General features: G+C 33.2%; 1 protein-coding gene across 1 annotated transcript in view; it reads left to right on the top strand.

Moving 5' to 3' along the window:
- The window catches only part of LOC139488564 (uncharacterized), a 221,513-nt gene that overhangs the window by 22,984 nt on the left and 185,569 nt on the right, over nucleotides 1-12,960 (top strand). The window contains exons 5-7 of the mRNA XM_071274290.1: nucleotides 4,412-4,624; nucleotides 4,902-4,997; nucleotides 9,142-9,290. Of these exons, the coding sequence (XP_071130391.1) occupies nucleotides 4,412-4,624; nucleotides 4,902-4,997; nucleotides 9,142-9,290 (458 nt within the window). The remainder of the gene's footprint in view (nucleotides 1-4,411; nucleotides 4,625-4,901; nucleotides 4,998-9,141; nucleotides 9,291-12,960) is intronic.

Here is a 12,960-nt window from a genome sequence, read left to right on the forward strand (position 1 = left end):
GAAAATAAGAATTAATTTTGTTAAAAGAAGTAATAATAGAGATATCGAGAATGTGCATTTATTATAGTAACAATGAAATCATATAAGATAAGATAAGATAAGATAAGATAAGATAAGATAAGATAAGATAAGATAAGATAAGATAAGATAAGATAAGATAAGATAAGATAAGAATTTTATTAATCTAATCAAGAACCCCAAAAGGGCATCATTTTACAACACAATATGATTGGAAAAAGCAAAACAGAAAACTAATACCATACTATAACGTTATGGACAGGATCAGAGCCTAACACAACATGTGTTTTATATAACTATTATATTAAATCTTATAACAATAAAATATTATATTATTTCATATATTTTGTTTACATCTGGATCTTATTTCTAAACCTTTAATAATGTAATTTCCTAGGCAGATGAGAGTTGGTCTATGCTCATTTGTATACACTATGTAGTTGGAATTACGTCTTCTTGTGCATGAATGTGGGTGTCCATTAGAAGATTCGATTCATTTTTTGTCTTTTAATGTCCACTCTACATACATTTTAGAAATCAGCTCTTTGAAAACATTCAACACTTAGCTATCTCCATAGAACATATTTTATTTGGAACAGATGAATTAACTGTTGAACAAAACACAATTCTTTTCAGAAATGTACATATATACACGCCATACAAAAAGACTCCTAGTTCGATTAATATTGCTGTATCATGCTTAAAGTGTACTCGTATCCCTTAGGCGGATCCAGGGGGGGGGGGGGGGGCTGGGGGGCCCTGGCCCCCCTTTCGTGGGAAAAATTTGGTTGATTATATAGGGAATCATTGAAGCATGACTGGAGCGCCCCCCCCCCCCCTTTTAGGTCAGTCAGCGGGCCCCCCTTAGGAAAAGTTCTGGATCCGCCACTGTATCCAACTGTTACTGTTTAAACCTGAGACAACTATATATAGTAGCAGAGACATATAATGTATTATATGTCTCTGATAGTAGTCTCAGTTTAAACATAATATATTTATTGTATACATTTTTCATATGGTACTGAATTGTTATATTAATTGCTGTCATCTTGACATTTTGTAAATTGTATTTATTTGGAGAGGATTATCTTGCTATAACTTGTATCCAATCCTATTGTATATTTAGACGTCTTGGACTATTATACTTATAATTTATAGTATACTAGTCCCAGATTTAGACAATACAATATGTTATACATAAACTTATTAAATCAGTCTATGTACATAAGAATACAATCTCAGTTGTTTTAATTGTATATTGTAAAAATATAAAAAAAATAAAAATCTCTTTGAATACAAGGATTTGCAAAGTGAAACGTTCTTACTAAAAAAAATCCTTGTTGAATATAGATTTGATAAAACATTTCACAATCTCACAAAATCAAAACTTTTGCTTTTGAAATATTTGATTTGCATATATCTGTTACGTAAATATATTCATTTCTACTGGCAAAATTGTATTCGATTTATCTGGCGCCGGCGAAACAGTTAAATTTTCTATTTTGTCGACAAATTAATTTGCCGGTGCCAAAAATATAGTGAATCGGATATGGAAATACCTATTTTAGCATTTTATAATTGGGATTTGGCGGGAGATTGAATGCTGCGGAGGAGAATTTTCGTTTTCACGGAAAGTCCGTGCATTTGTTGACGCAACATATAACAATGGTTAAAACTGAAAACAGGTAGACAGATATTATCAAAACCGTCCATGCTTATGAAAACAAGCCACTGAAGTTATACAACATTAATTTCTGATCTCTTGAACTAGTTTTTTTGAGATACTGCCTTACGCATGTTACATGCCTTAGCTAATTTACTCGGTACCTCCAATGACCGAATAACACTGTTTTTTGTTTGTTTTTTGTTTTATACTTTGAAGACTCAGCGAATCAGGTGAGTGTGTGAGTTTAGTATGTTTTATTTGATTGCATTGTATTTATATGTTTGGGGAAGGTTAACTTACTGGTAATAAGACCTGTCACGGCCTGGCTGGGGAATTGGGTAGGCAAATGCTCACATTAATCTGTACCCATACAGGCTCCAAATGTCCTCCTTTATACGCCATAACTCATGGTGGTGCTCCTATTGAAAGGAGGTTCATACGGAGACAAGACAAGTTGATATCCGAATAACACTTGTAATGACCGAATAACACTTGAAATTTTAATATTAGCACATATTGGTGACTTTTAAACATTAATTATTAAATAAATACATAAATGTATATTATCGATGTATTTTATATCTTACAACTGATTTGTGATTTCCGTGGTCACCATGTTGGATGTACACCAAGGCCGTAGCTACCCTTGAGGCAAGTGAGGCAATTGCCTCACTAAAATTTCGACACTGATTATTTTTTTTATACATATATATCAATATAATAGTCATTTGTTGTTCTGTCTCAACCTTAATTTCTATATAACTTGTCATCATTCCTTTTAAACTATTCTTCCTGGATATAACTCAGCATGTCAACGGGTGATGTTTCTCGATAACATAGTAATGATAATCATCATGGATCTCTAGTTAAAAACAGGCTCTTGCAGAAAAGGAAAAGCGACACTGAAGGTAAAGAAGGAATAATTCTAGTAAACTAGTTTTTTGGTGAACAGAGTCTGAGTATTGCATATACATGTGTAACTTCATTAGAACAATCCAAAAACGATAAGTAGACTGACAAATCAAGTACTGGTCTTCGGAAGGGGGCAGTCCTGTCTGCGTATTCATTTCTCTGTTTAACCAACTTTTGACAAATCAAGTCATCGCAAGGGGACAGTCCTGTCTGCGTATTCATTTCACGAACTTTAATCTTTCTCTTTACAGATAAATAAAATATAAATAATATGAAACATGCATGGATTAGTTTCTATTCATGTTTCTTTAACTTTAAGAATTGAAGGAATATCCCATATTCCAATTTGATATTATTGAGGAATGGTAGAACCTTTAACACAGGATTTTGTCTTTACTTATTCAGGACTACGGAATTTCGTTTCTTTATATTCGGGGTTTCGGAATCGGACACCCCTAACCCCTAAATTTTATAGATTCTGGAACTAAAATACCACCAACTATTTCCAGAAATAATTTGAAATTATGGACCTACATGTAAACGTAAAAAACTCCATTCCAATTCCCCTGTGCCCATATCATATATACTCTATAGATAGAATCATATACATAATATCTCATTCTATCCCTAGTTTGTCTACTCTTTGTCAGCATAAAAGCGAGTTTAATATTTTGTTACTGTATGATGGTGCTTACAGGAAAGCTTAATTCCCTTTTGCAAACAAAACTGTTACTACCGATGCTGCTACCAAGTTGCTGATGGAGAAGGAGTTGGAAGAAGACATTGATCATTGTGTTGATGATAATGTGCTTCCTTTATAAACACAGACTGCCCTGAAACGACTGAAAACTTGGAAAAGAGCATGCATGAGTGGCGAGAGATTGTGCGGGCTTGCCATGTTCATCGCGATAAGGATATCAGTAAACCAAATTATGATTCTGAAACGATTTGACTGAACCGGCCATAGAAAAATTTGACAAACTCTACTGAATCGATGTTTGTTCTATGTTCTGGTAGCAGACTCAAATCAGTGATATTTGGATGATTATCTTACATATAAATTTAAATAAAGTTGTTAAAAATTTGGTGTTAGTAAAAGTCTTAAAATATAAAAAAAATTATATAAAAAGTGTCCAAATTCAAAACATTATCAAACTCTCTAAAAATGCCTAGAATGCAGGATTTTGCACCATTCATTTCATACCCTCCAAAAAAAATTTTTTTTGCCGCACTAAAATAAGAAGCCTAGCTACAGCCTAGTACACACTAATTTTAAAAAGTTATTTATGAACTTATCTGCTTTCTGTAAATCAATTTTAAGTTATAAATTACATCGATAATATATCATTAACTAATAATCAATGTTTAAAAGTCACCAATATGTGCTAATATCCAAATTTCAAGTGTTATTCGGATAATAACAGTGTTATTCGGTCATTCGTGTTACCCGCCTTTACTGGTTTTGAGTTCACAAGTCACAGTCGCAGGCACTTGTTTCTATCCATGGGAAGACCCACATATCAATATACGTTTTTACGTAGATAGTGGGTCTTCCCATGGATAGAAACAAATGCCTGTGGTCACAGCACAGGCACTTGTTTCTGTCAATGTGCCATTATGTGGGGTTTACTATCCACTACCTTACGAAAATGTCAGAATTTTTTTTCGTATGGGTAAGGATAGTAAACCCCACATTGAAGGAAATATTGATGTTTTATCATAAAGTTGATATTTAAGGCCATATTGTTATGATTGTGCCATAAGTGAACCTTGTCCTTTGTACATGTTTACAATATCAGAAAAAAACTACTGTAGGTCTCAGTCAAACAGAAAGCTGGTTGACGGCTAATGAGGCATTGTGGAGTCACTCAAATGAAACTGTATCATTGGAAGAAGTTGTATGGGAAGATGACCAGCCAGATACAAGGAATGGCAAATGTGTTTTTGGTAAAAAGAATGGATATGGAGCTTTTGGAAATTGTTTGCGAAAACTACCATTTGTTTGTAAATCAGAGGCTGTTCTTAAAGGTAATTATATACATAGTCAATAATAGTGTATTGACTTGACATTGTCATATTTGATAAAACTTATACTATAAGTAAATATCACCAATAACTTGGACCAGTTTTATAATGGTTGATGATTGCCCCTTGGAAATATAAAATAAGTGCAACATGGGGGACATTGGAACTGTGTTCTTGTATATGACTTTTTACATCAATGAATAACCTGTGTTTTATTTTTGTTCTTTGAAACTTCAGGAGGAAGTGAAATTAAAAGTAATCGTTTTATTTTGATATTTAGATTATTTCCGCTGTAGAAGTGGAGAAGGAATCCAGTCCAAATTTGTCTGTGATGGCCACAATGACTGCCAGGATATGTCTGATGAAGCTGATTGTGGTTTGTATTTATGCTTTCATAAAGTTTTTACTTAGTAGAGTGTAACTTGAAGAAGATTATGATTTTAAACAAACCTGTGCATCATCCATTTAAATTCAACTGAGAATTGTTTTCATGAATTGAAGGCATAACCCAGATACAACAATTCCCGTCAGAGTTTTCCTCAGGCCAAAAAAAAAATATATGTCTGTTTACAGTTACCCGACCGACCTTATTTTGAGCGCCTACCCTAAGCCATTTTATTTTCGTCGTAAAGTAAAAAAATAAACTAAACTCGTGTTAAAAGTGAAGATAGTGTTGCCTGATACATCCCAATGTTCATAATCATGAATATGATAGCTGTTTTAAAGAAATTCACGACTGGTGTGATGAAATAAACATTTTGCCGCCATTTTTTTCCAATCATTAACAAACGGAAATAATCCAATCATTAAAATTACGGGTAAAAACTGCACATGATCAACTCGTACCACGACAAGACGAAACCGCTCACTCAAAATCATGTCACATAAAATAAAATGAAAAAATAAAATAAAATGATAATACCGACCTACCTACCCTATTTTTTTTTAAAGCATGTAACCTTAAACAGACATATATTATTTTTTTTGCCTAATGTAAGTACATGTAATGAAATTTCAAATGAAAAAAAGATTTACTCTGCAGATGTAATATATATTCAAATTTGTTTTGATTGATGTGCAACCAGCCGAAATGCCCATTCTTGAGTACATGGAGTATGTGTGTTCAGATAAACATGATAAATTTCTTTGGCAAAAGGAACGGAAAAAATTTCTAGCAGTACACCAACGATATGTTGAAGCGTTATTATTAGGTTTTAAAAAATGCAATTGTGCTTGTATCCACTGCAAAACTTTTGATTTTAAAAGTTTTTCAACTCTATCAACTTTCAACTGTATTATTTGGTTTAACTTTCGAACTTGTAACAGTTGGATTTGATTGGATGGACAATTTTTGAAAAATATTCATGACTTGAGTTTCTAATTTTAGTGAAAATACAATTTGTTTTAGTTTTGTTTTTGCTGCTGATTTTGCTTCTCATATAATCCTGTTGGCCCTTATGACTTTTATCATTGGGCTTTGATATTTCACAAAAAATAGTTTCCTTTCTCTAAATTAAGTTTGCCTAAACCAAATGTTATGAAATTTATACACAATGCATATTACCAAAAAAAACACTGATCGGATTTCAATTTGATGGTATAACTTTTACTGTTCCTGAGTATGTCCCTTTATAACGCTTATCCATTAGCAGGGGAATCATCTGTGTCCCATGGACACATTCTTCATTTATTTATGAAAATAAGTAAGCATTTACGAACAGCTATTCTACTGATGAAATATGTTTTAAAAAAAATCTTCATACATACTTGAATAATTTAATTTTGAATGTAACGCGTCTTCTGATTGGCTGACGTTATTTTGTTATGAGCCCATAGACATAAATTAGTCATGTGACCATGACGTCATCAACGTTTTTTCATGGTTTTCTACGGTTTAAAATGGAATTTAGAATTAAATTATAAGAAATGACTGTAATATTTTTTCTGTCTATTCGAAATTTTAAACATAAAAAATGTGGTGCACACTGTTAAATAACCCGCTACGCGCGTTATTCAGTGTGCACCACATTTTTTATGTTATTTCTTCATAGACAGAAAAAATATTACAGTCATTCCTTAAGTTTTTGGTTGAGATAGTTTTTTGTCTCGCTTGACGGAGTCAAAAAGCGAGACATAGGTATGCTGTTTGCGCAGCGGCGTCAACAATGTATTAGTTTGCGATTAGGTCTAGTTTATGGTGAACCACTAGTGGTAAGTCAAAGATATTTGGTATGCAGTTGTATAAGTATTTGCACATGTCATTACCATGGAGATTATTTGACCCCGTCCCCTCAGTTATGATCTATTGACTTTGAAACTTTTGCTTAGTTTTAATGTATTAGTTTCTGATTAGGTCAGTTTATGGGGAACCACTAGTGGTAAAGTAATGATAATTGGTATGCAGTTGTATAAGCATCAGCATATCTCATTTCCATGGAGATTATTTAGCCCCGCCCCCTCATTCATGGTCTATTGACTTTGAAAATTTTGCTTAGTTTTCATGTATTAGTTTGTGATTAGGTCAGTTTATGGGGAACCACTAGTCGTAGGTTAATGATAATTGGTATGCAGTTGTATAAGCATTGGCATACCTCATTTCCATGGAGATTATTTTGCCCTGCCTCCTCAGTCATGGTCTATTGACTTGAAACTTTTGCTTAGTTTTCATGTATTAGTTTGTGATTAGGTCAGTTTATGGGGAACCAGAAGTGGTACGTCAATGACACTTGGTATGCAGTTGCATTAACATTGGCACATCTCATTACAATGGAATTGTTTTTACCCCCCTTCTCAGTTAATGGTTTATTGACTTTGAAATTTTGCTTAGTTTACATGTATTAGTTTGTGTTTAGGTTTGTTTAAAGAGAACTACTTATGATAAGTCGATGGTATTTGGTATGCAGTTTTTATTAGCATTGGCACATCTCATACATGTGACATAGTTGTCAAGCCACAACTGGAGATTTGGAAATTTTCAGCTGGAGTTTGGGCCTCATAACGAGATTTTCTATCGACGTACGCAATGTTTATTTTTGTGTGTGTTTAAACTGCATATCTTCTTTTTTTGTTTAAAAAAACCCCCAATGATTTCATACCTTCAAGCACCTGCATAGCTATTTTTACTTAGTAAAATAGAAGATAAAGGGGGTTAGGGGTCAAGTCTTTATTCATCATATATAGTTCAAAGTTAAAGTGATCAGCCATCATATATAGTTCAAAGATAAAGTGATCAGCTATCATACATAGTACAAAAAGTACCTCTGCTTTAGCCACATTGTCAACTTTAGTACCACTACTGAACATGTTTGTAAAAGAAGGTGTTGAATTGATAAAGTTGTGGGCTTTCTGGTGGGTAGCTGTCTCCATATTTTTGGTCAAGTAATTAGGGCCCCATACTCAGCTTTGCATGAAGTGTAGTAAGCATTGTCTTGACCCTTGGCACTGGACTTGCATCATTTTTAAATTTGGCTAGATATTGTGTCTTCTTTAATATTATGCTGGGGTACATGTATTTGGTGATATAAACATGATACAGTTTGTATTTTGTCAAATTATAAGACAAACATACTTATATAGGTATTCCATTGGCCTAGATAGAAGACAAGACATAAATATCCTATTTGAGTTGATTTTATTGTCTTTGAGATTCAGTATAAACTAAGTCTGTTCCATGTTTTCAACAGCATCAAAATTTATTAAAGTCGATGTTTATACAACTGTTCCAATGTCAGTATCACTTTAAATCATCCAGGCATGTATATTTTAATAACTAGCTAGTTGATTACTAGGCAGCTAGGTAAATGCCAATCATCTTTTATTGTTGTATATACAGTCTATAATCCTTAACACCTTCATTGATTACTTGAGGCTATTTTCCTATTTACCTTTTTGACACAAATTCCATTACAGGAAACTTCCATTTTTCTCAGACTTTTCCCATATCAATTTAGAGTTTCTCGGACTTTTTCCCTGTCCGTATCTATTTTGTAAACAGAAATGTCTACTGAAATTTTTTCGAGATTGACATTTTCAAAAAGCGGAAGATTTCAAATTTTAACGGAAGGGACGGAAGAGGGTCTGAAAAGCGGGAGATTTTAACTTCCGCCAGAAGAATCACATGTATGACATCTCATTTCCATGGAGATTGTTTAGCAATGAACCTTCAGTCATGGTACATTGACTGAATATTTGCTAAACTTACATGTTATTTAAAGTGTTGGTTTTTTTTTTATTTCAACATTTGCATTATCGAAATTACAAAAAAGCGAGACATATCTCTGTGATAACAGTTTATGATGAAGTTGAAGTCAAATCAACTTGAAACTTAGTGCACGTGTTCCCTATGATATGATCTTTCTAATTTTAATGCCAAATTAGAGATTTCCCCCAATTTGTATGGTCCAGTGAACATAGAAAATGAAAGTGCGGATGGGGCATCTGTGTACTGGAGACACATTCTTGTTCTTTCGACTAATTTATACTCCATTAATATTATGTAATCTATTTTGATTTTTTTTCAGCCAGTAGATGTCATCATGTGATTAATGCAGAATATGGCTCAGCAGATACAAAGCCTTCAGGTGTAATTGTCAACACTAACATCTATCTGGATCATAGATCCTGTTTTTGGTCCATTGTAACAAATGTTGGATCAACAATTAAAGTCCAGGTAAAATAATTGCAAGCAATATTTCCAGCCCCACTTAATGTTTTTATGTTTTATGGTCTGTGCAACTGTTCGTCAACCTTCTGTCCAGCTTATGGTTAAAGTTTTTTAGTCAAGGAAGTTTTTGATGAAGTTGAAATCCAATCAACTTGAAACTTAGTATACATGTTCCCTATGATATGATCTTCCTAATTTTAATTCTAAACTAGAGCTTTGACCCCAATTTCATGATCTACTGAATATAGAAAATGATAGTGTGATTGAGGCATCCATGTACTGGACATATTCTTGTTATTTCTGAATGTGACACTTGAATCTGTTTTTTTGGCTGCCTACAATATTGTTGGTGGATTATGGTTTCTGGTTGGTCCTTGTCAGTCTATTTGTCTGTCCTTTTATATTAGTTTTTTTTTGGTCAAGGTAGTTGCCCATGAACTTGATGAAGTTGTCATATCCACTTGAAACTTGGTTCACATGTCCATGCGACCACAGATGTGTGCAAACCAGGGCTTCCAAAACGGTCATATATTCCGGACATTTGATTAATGTCCGGTAAAAGTCCGGCTGGGCAAAGCATGAAACGGTCGTATACATTTTAGTTTCCAAGGTTTTTTGGTCATTTTAACACAAGTCACGATCTTTTTGACCCAACCTTTTGCCTTTAACATCTACACATGTCCGGTCATAAAAGTGACATGATGATTAATTACTATCAAAACAACCCCTACTTCAATACTTTCTATAGTGCCTAACAAGATTTTGTGAGGTAGACGAAATTGACTTTAAAACGATCGTATTGACTTTTGATGTGCAGAAATAGGCAGATCGGACATATTTTGACTTTAGTTACTTACTTCTTAAGTTTGGGATTAATTGTAATCAACATATTCCAATGAGACTGAAAAATGCTTTTTTTTATTATGATAAATAATAATTTTACCTGCCGTAGTCGTGCGTAAAATATATTTCGGTATTTCTCTTACGAAAATGACTTGTTTAATGGAACAAAACGTATTATTTGTAAACTTTCTCTTTACTCTTCACAATAGGCTTTTAAAAAATAACCTTTCCAACTGTATATTCCGAAAATTTTGTGAAAATCGAATAAGTGGCAATTCTTACCTTTCATACCTTAACTTTCATTGATAAAACATAATATTGACTCGTCCAGTGTCCAGTTTGAAGGTCATTTTAGTTACCGGTCACATTCATGCACGTTCTAATTAATCAATAGTCATGTATGAAAAGCATAAACAAGTTTGAAGGTAAACTAATAACAACTTAATCCAATCAAATTGCCTACGATTCAATAACAATGACCAGTCCACATCATAAAAATGTATAGGGGTAAACTGGGTAGGGAGAAAATGTCAGATATACTAAGTTCATTATTTTGCAATAACGAGTTTAAATTTGTTAACCAATAGATTTGTTATAATTTCATAATCATGTCGTTATGTATTGGTATAGTTTTTGGATCTTTCATTAGCGTATTTAAGGCTGTAGAAAGTTTGGCCTTCAAAAGTCAACATAATCATTGACTTTATAAAGAAAATTCGCCTTTTTAAAACATTGAATGTTTCACAAATAATACGCGACAACAAAGCAAAATCATTTCTTAAAACACTGCAAAAAAAATAATTCTGATTGATGCAGTGGTATTGTCATAAATTGCACTGGAGTGAACAGTGGTACATCAAACGTCGAATTCCCTCACACAATGTTATCACACACTATAATTTTAATCAAGGCTAATTAGTTGTTGGACAGGTGATATCTACCTGTTCAGTTGACAGGTAAACTATGTTCAGTACCGGACATCGTATAAATTGATCGGTCTATTCACAATTATTTTCTTACATTTCAGCGGTTTGTAGCTCATTAATTTAGTCCAAAAGATTAAAATTAGGCCTAAATTAAAATATTGTTTGTTTGCCCTTTTCCGACCCTATGTTTTGAAACAGGGTAGGTAGGTAGGTAAAATATTTTATTTTTCTTTCCCAAAAAATAACTGAGGTCGGTACATTTTTTGTCATGGGTAGGCAGGTAGGTATAACATTTTATTTTATAGATACATAATCTGCATGACGTCATTTTGTCTGTATTGCTTTTGTTTAAGTATGTTTTTGCTAATATATTTCTGGGACTTTTAGACCAGTATAAGGTCCCAGGAAGTTTTGAAAAAAAACATATCATGTAGAATGTGAAATTAATTCATATGCACTACTATTTTGTTTTCAAATATCAAAATATAGGGCTGTGTGGCATATTTTCAACATTAATATGCCTGGAACTTTTAAGACTTTAAACTTACACTAATATTCTGTCCTACGTTCATTGTACGCTTACCTTGACCTAAAGGTTTTCTGTTAGAGATAACTTTGTCCTGGGCAGACATACATTACTAGTAGAGACAGTCCCTAGAGTGTTTAAATGTTCGTGTGTGCCTGGGTTTCCAATAAAAATGATACAAGACTTGAAACTCAATTGTCACGTATTTTTCATCGCATTTATAAATGATCTGTATGGAAAAACTTGGCGATTTTACTGCCAAATATTCTCCACTTTACAGACCTTTGGTTCATGTCAGATATAAATAATATATCAATGCTTGTTGAAGGCATCGTTAACATAATCATCCTGATCCACCGATCACCAAAGGCCATTCCTACATAGGAAACAACGTCCTTTTACAAAATAGTTTGTACACACGTTGATAATTTTGTATTGGACGAACTTTTTTTTAATGAACCCTACACTTCAAGTATAAAGACACAAACGTTCGTCATATCATGATTTCAAACAAATGCTTTGAAACTCTAAATGCAAGTGTTCATGTCAAACGCTCACGTGATACCAAACGGACTAGACCTTATCCGGGAAAGATAAAACCCGAGGATTCCGGTAAAAAAGTTTTGAGCGGGAAATACACATATAAGATTATTTGTAGAAACAGAAAAACAAAAACAAAATAAAATCTTGCAGGTAAATACAAATAAAAGATTTTCAGGCGGAACGAATTTATAGGGTCGGTCGGTAAAGGGCAAACAAACAATATTTTAATTTAAGCCTTATAAGAAATTAGTTTATCTACATGATTTCAATGATTTGATAAAAAAATTTAAAAGGTTTAAATGAAAAATCGTCAGAACTACGTCGAATGAACTAGAACACGTGTGCGCATGTGCAAAGGTGGGAAATTTAATTATGCAGCTTTAATTTCTTCAAAATGCTAAAATTATCATTGATACCTGTATCTTAACGTTCATTTCAAGCATTTTGTTGAAGAAATAACGTGGAAAGAGCTTCTTCACTCAGTCATGCTTTGCAAACGTACACGGATTTTCCGTATCCGTTTATGGTCCATGTTTTACCATTGTCAAGTCAACATCCGATTTTAGAAAAACGTGATTTTCAAAACGAAAATGAAGTTTTTGACATGTCATTTTGCACAAATAAAGAGTCTATGGCAGATATGAGCATGCTGAAGTGCACACTTTGAATGATGCACTGCCAATTTAACAGTTTACATCCAAACATCCAAAACAAAGTAAAGTTTAAAATCGTTTTTTAATCTAATGTCATTATCATTGGAATGGCCATCTGATTACCATAATTGTGACTTAGTCTTAAGGGATTAAAATCGGGATCAGATATAAAATGTCCAGCTGGC

This window comes from Mytilus edulis, chromosome 9, assembly GCF_963676685.1.
Source record: "Mytilus edulis chromosome 9, xbMytEdul2.2, whole genome shotgun sequence".
NCBI classification, from domain to species: Eukaryota; Metazoa; Mollusca; class Bivalvia; order Mytilida; family Mytilidae; genus Mytilus; species Mytilus edulis.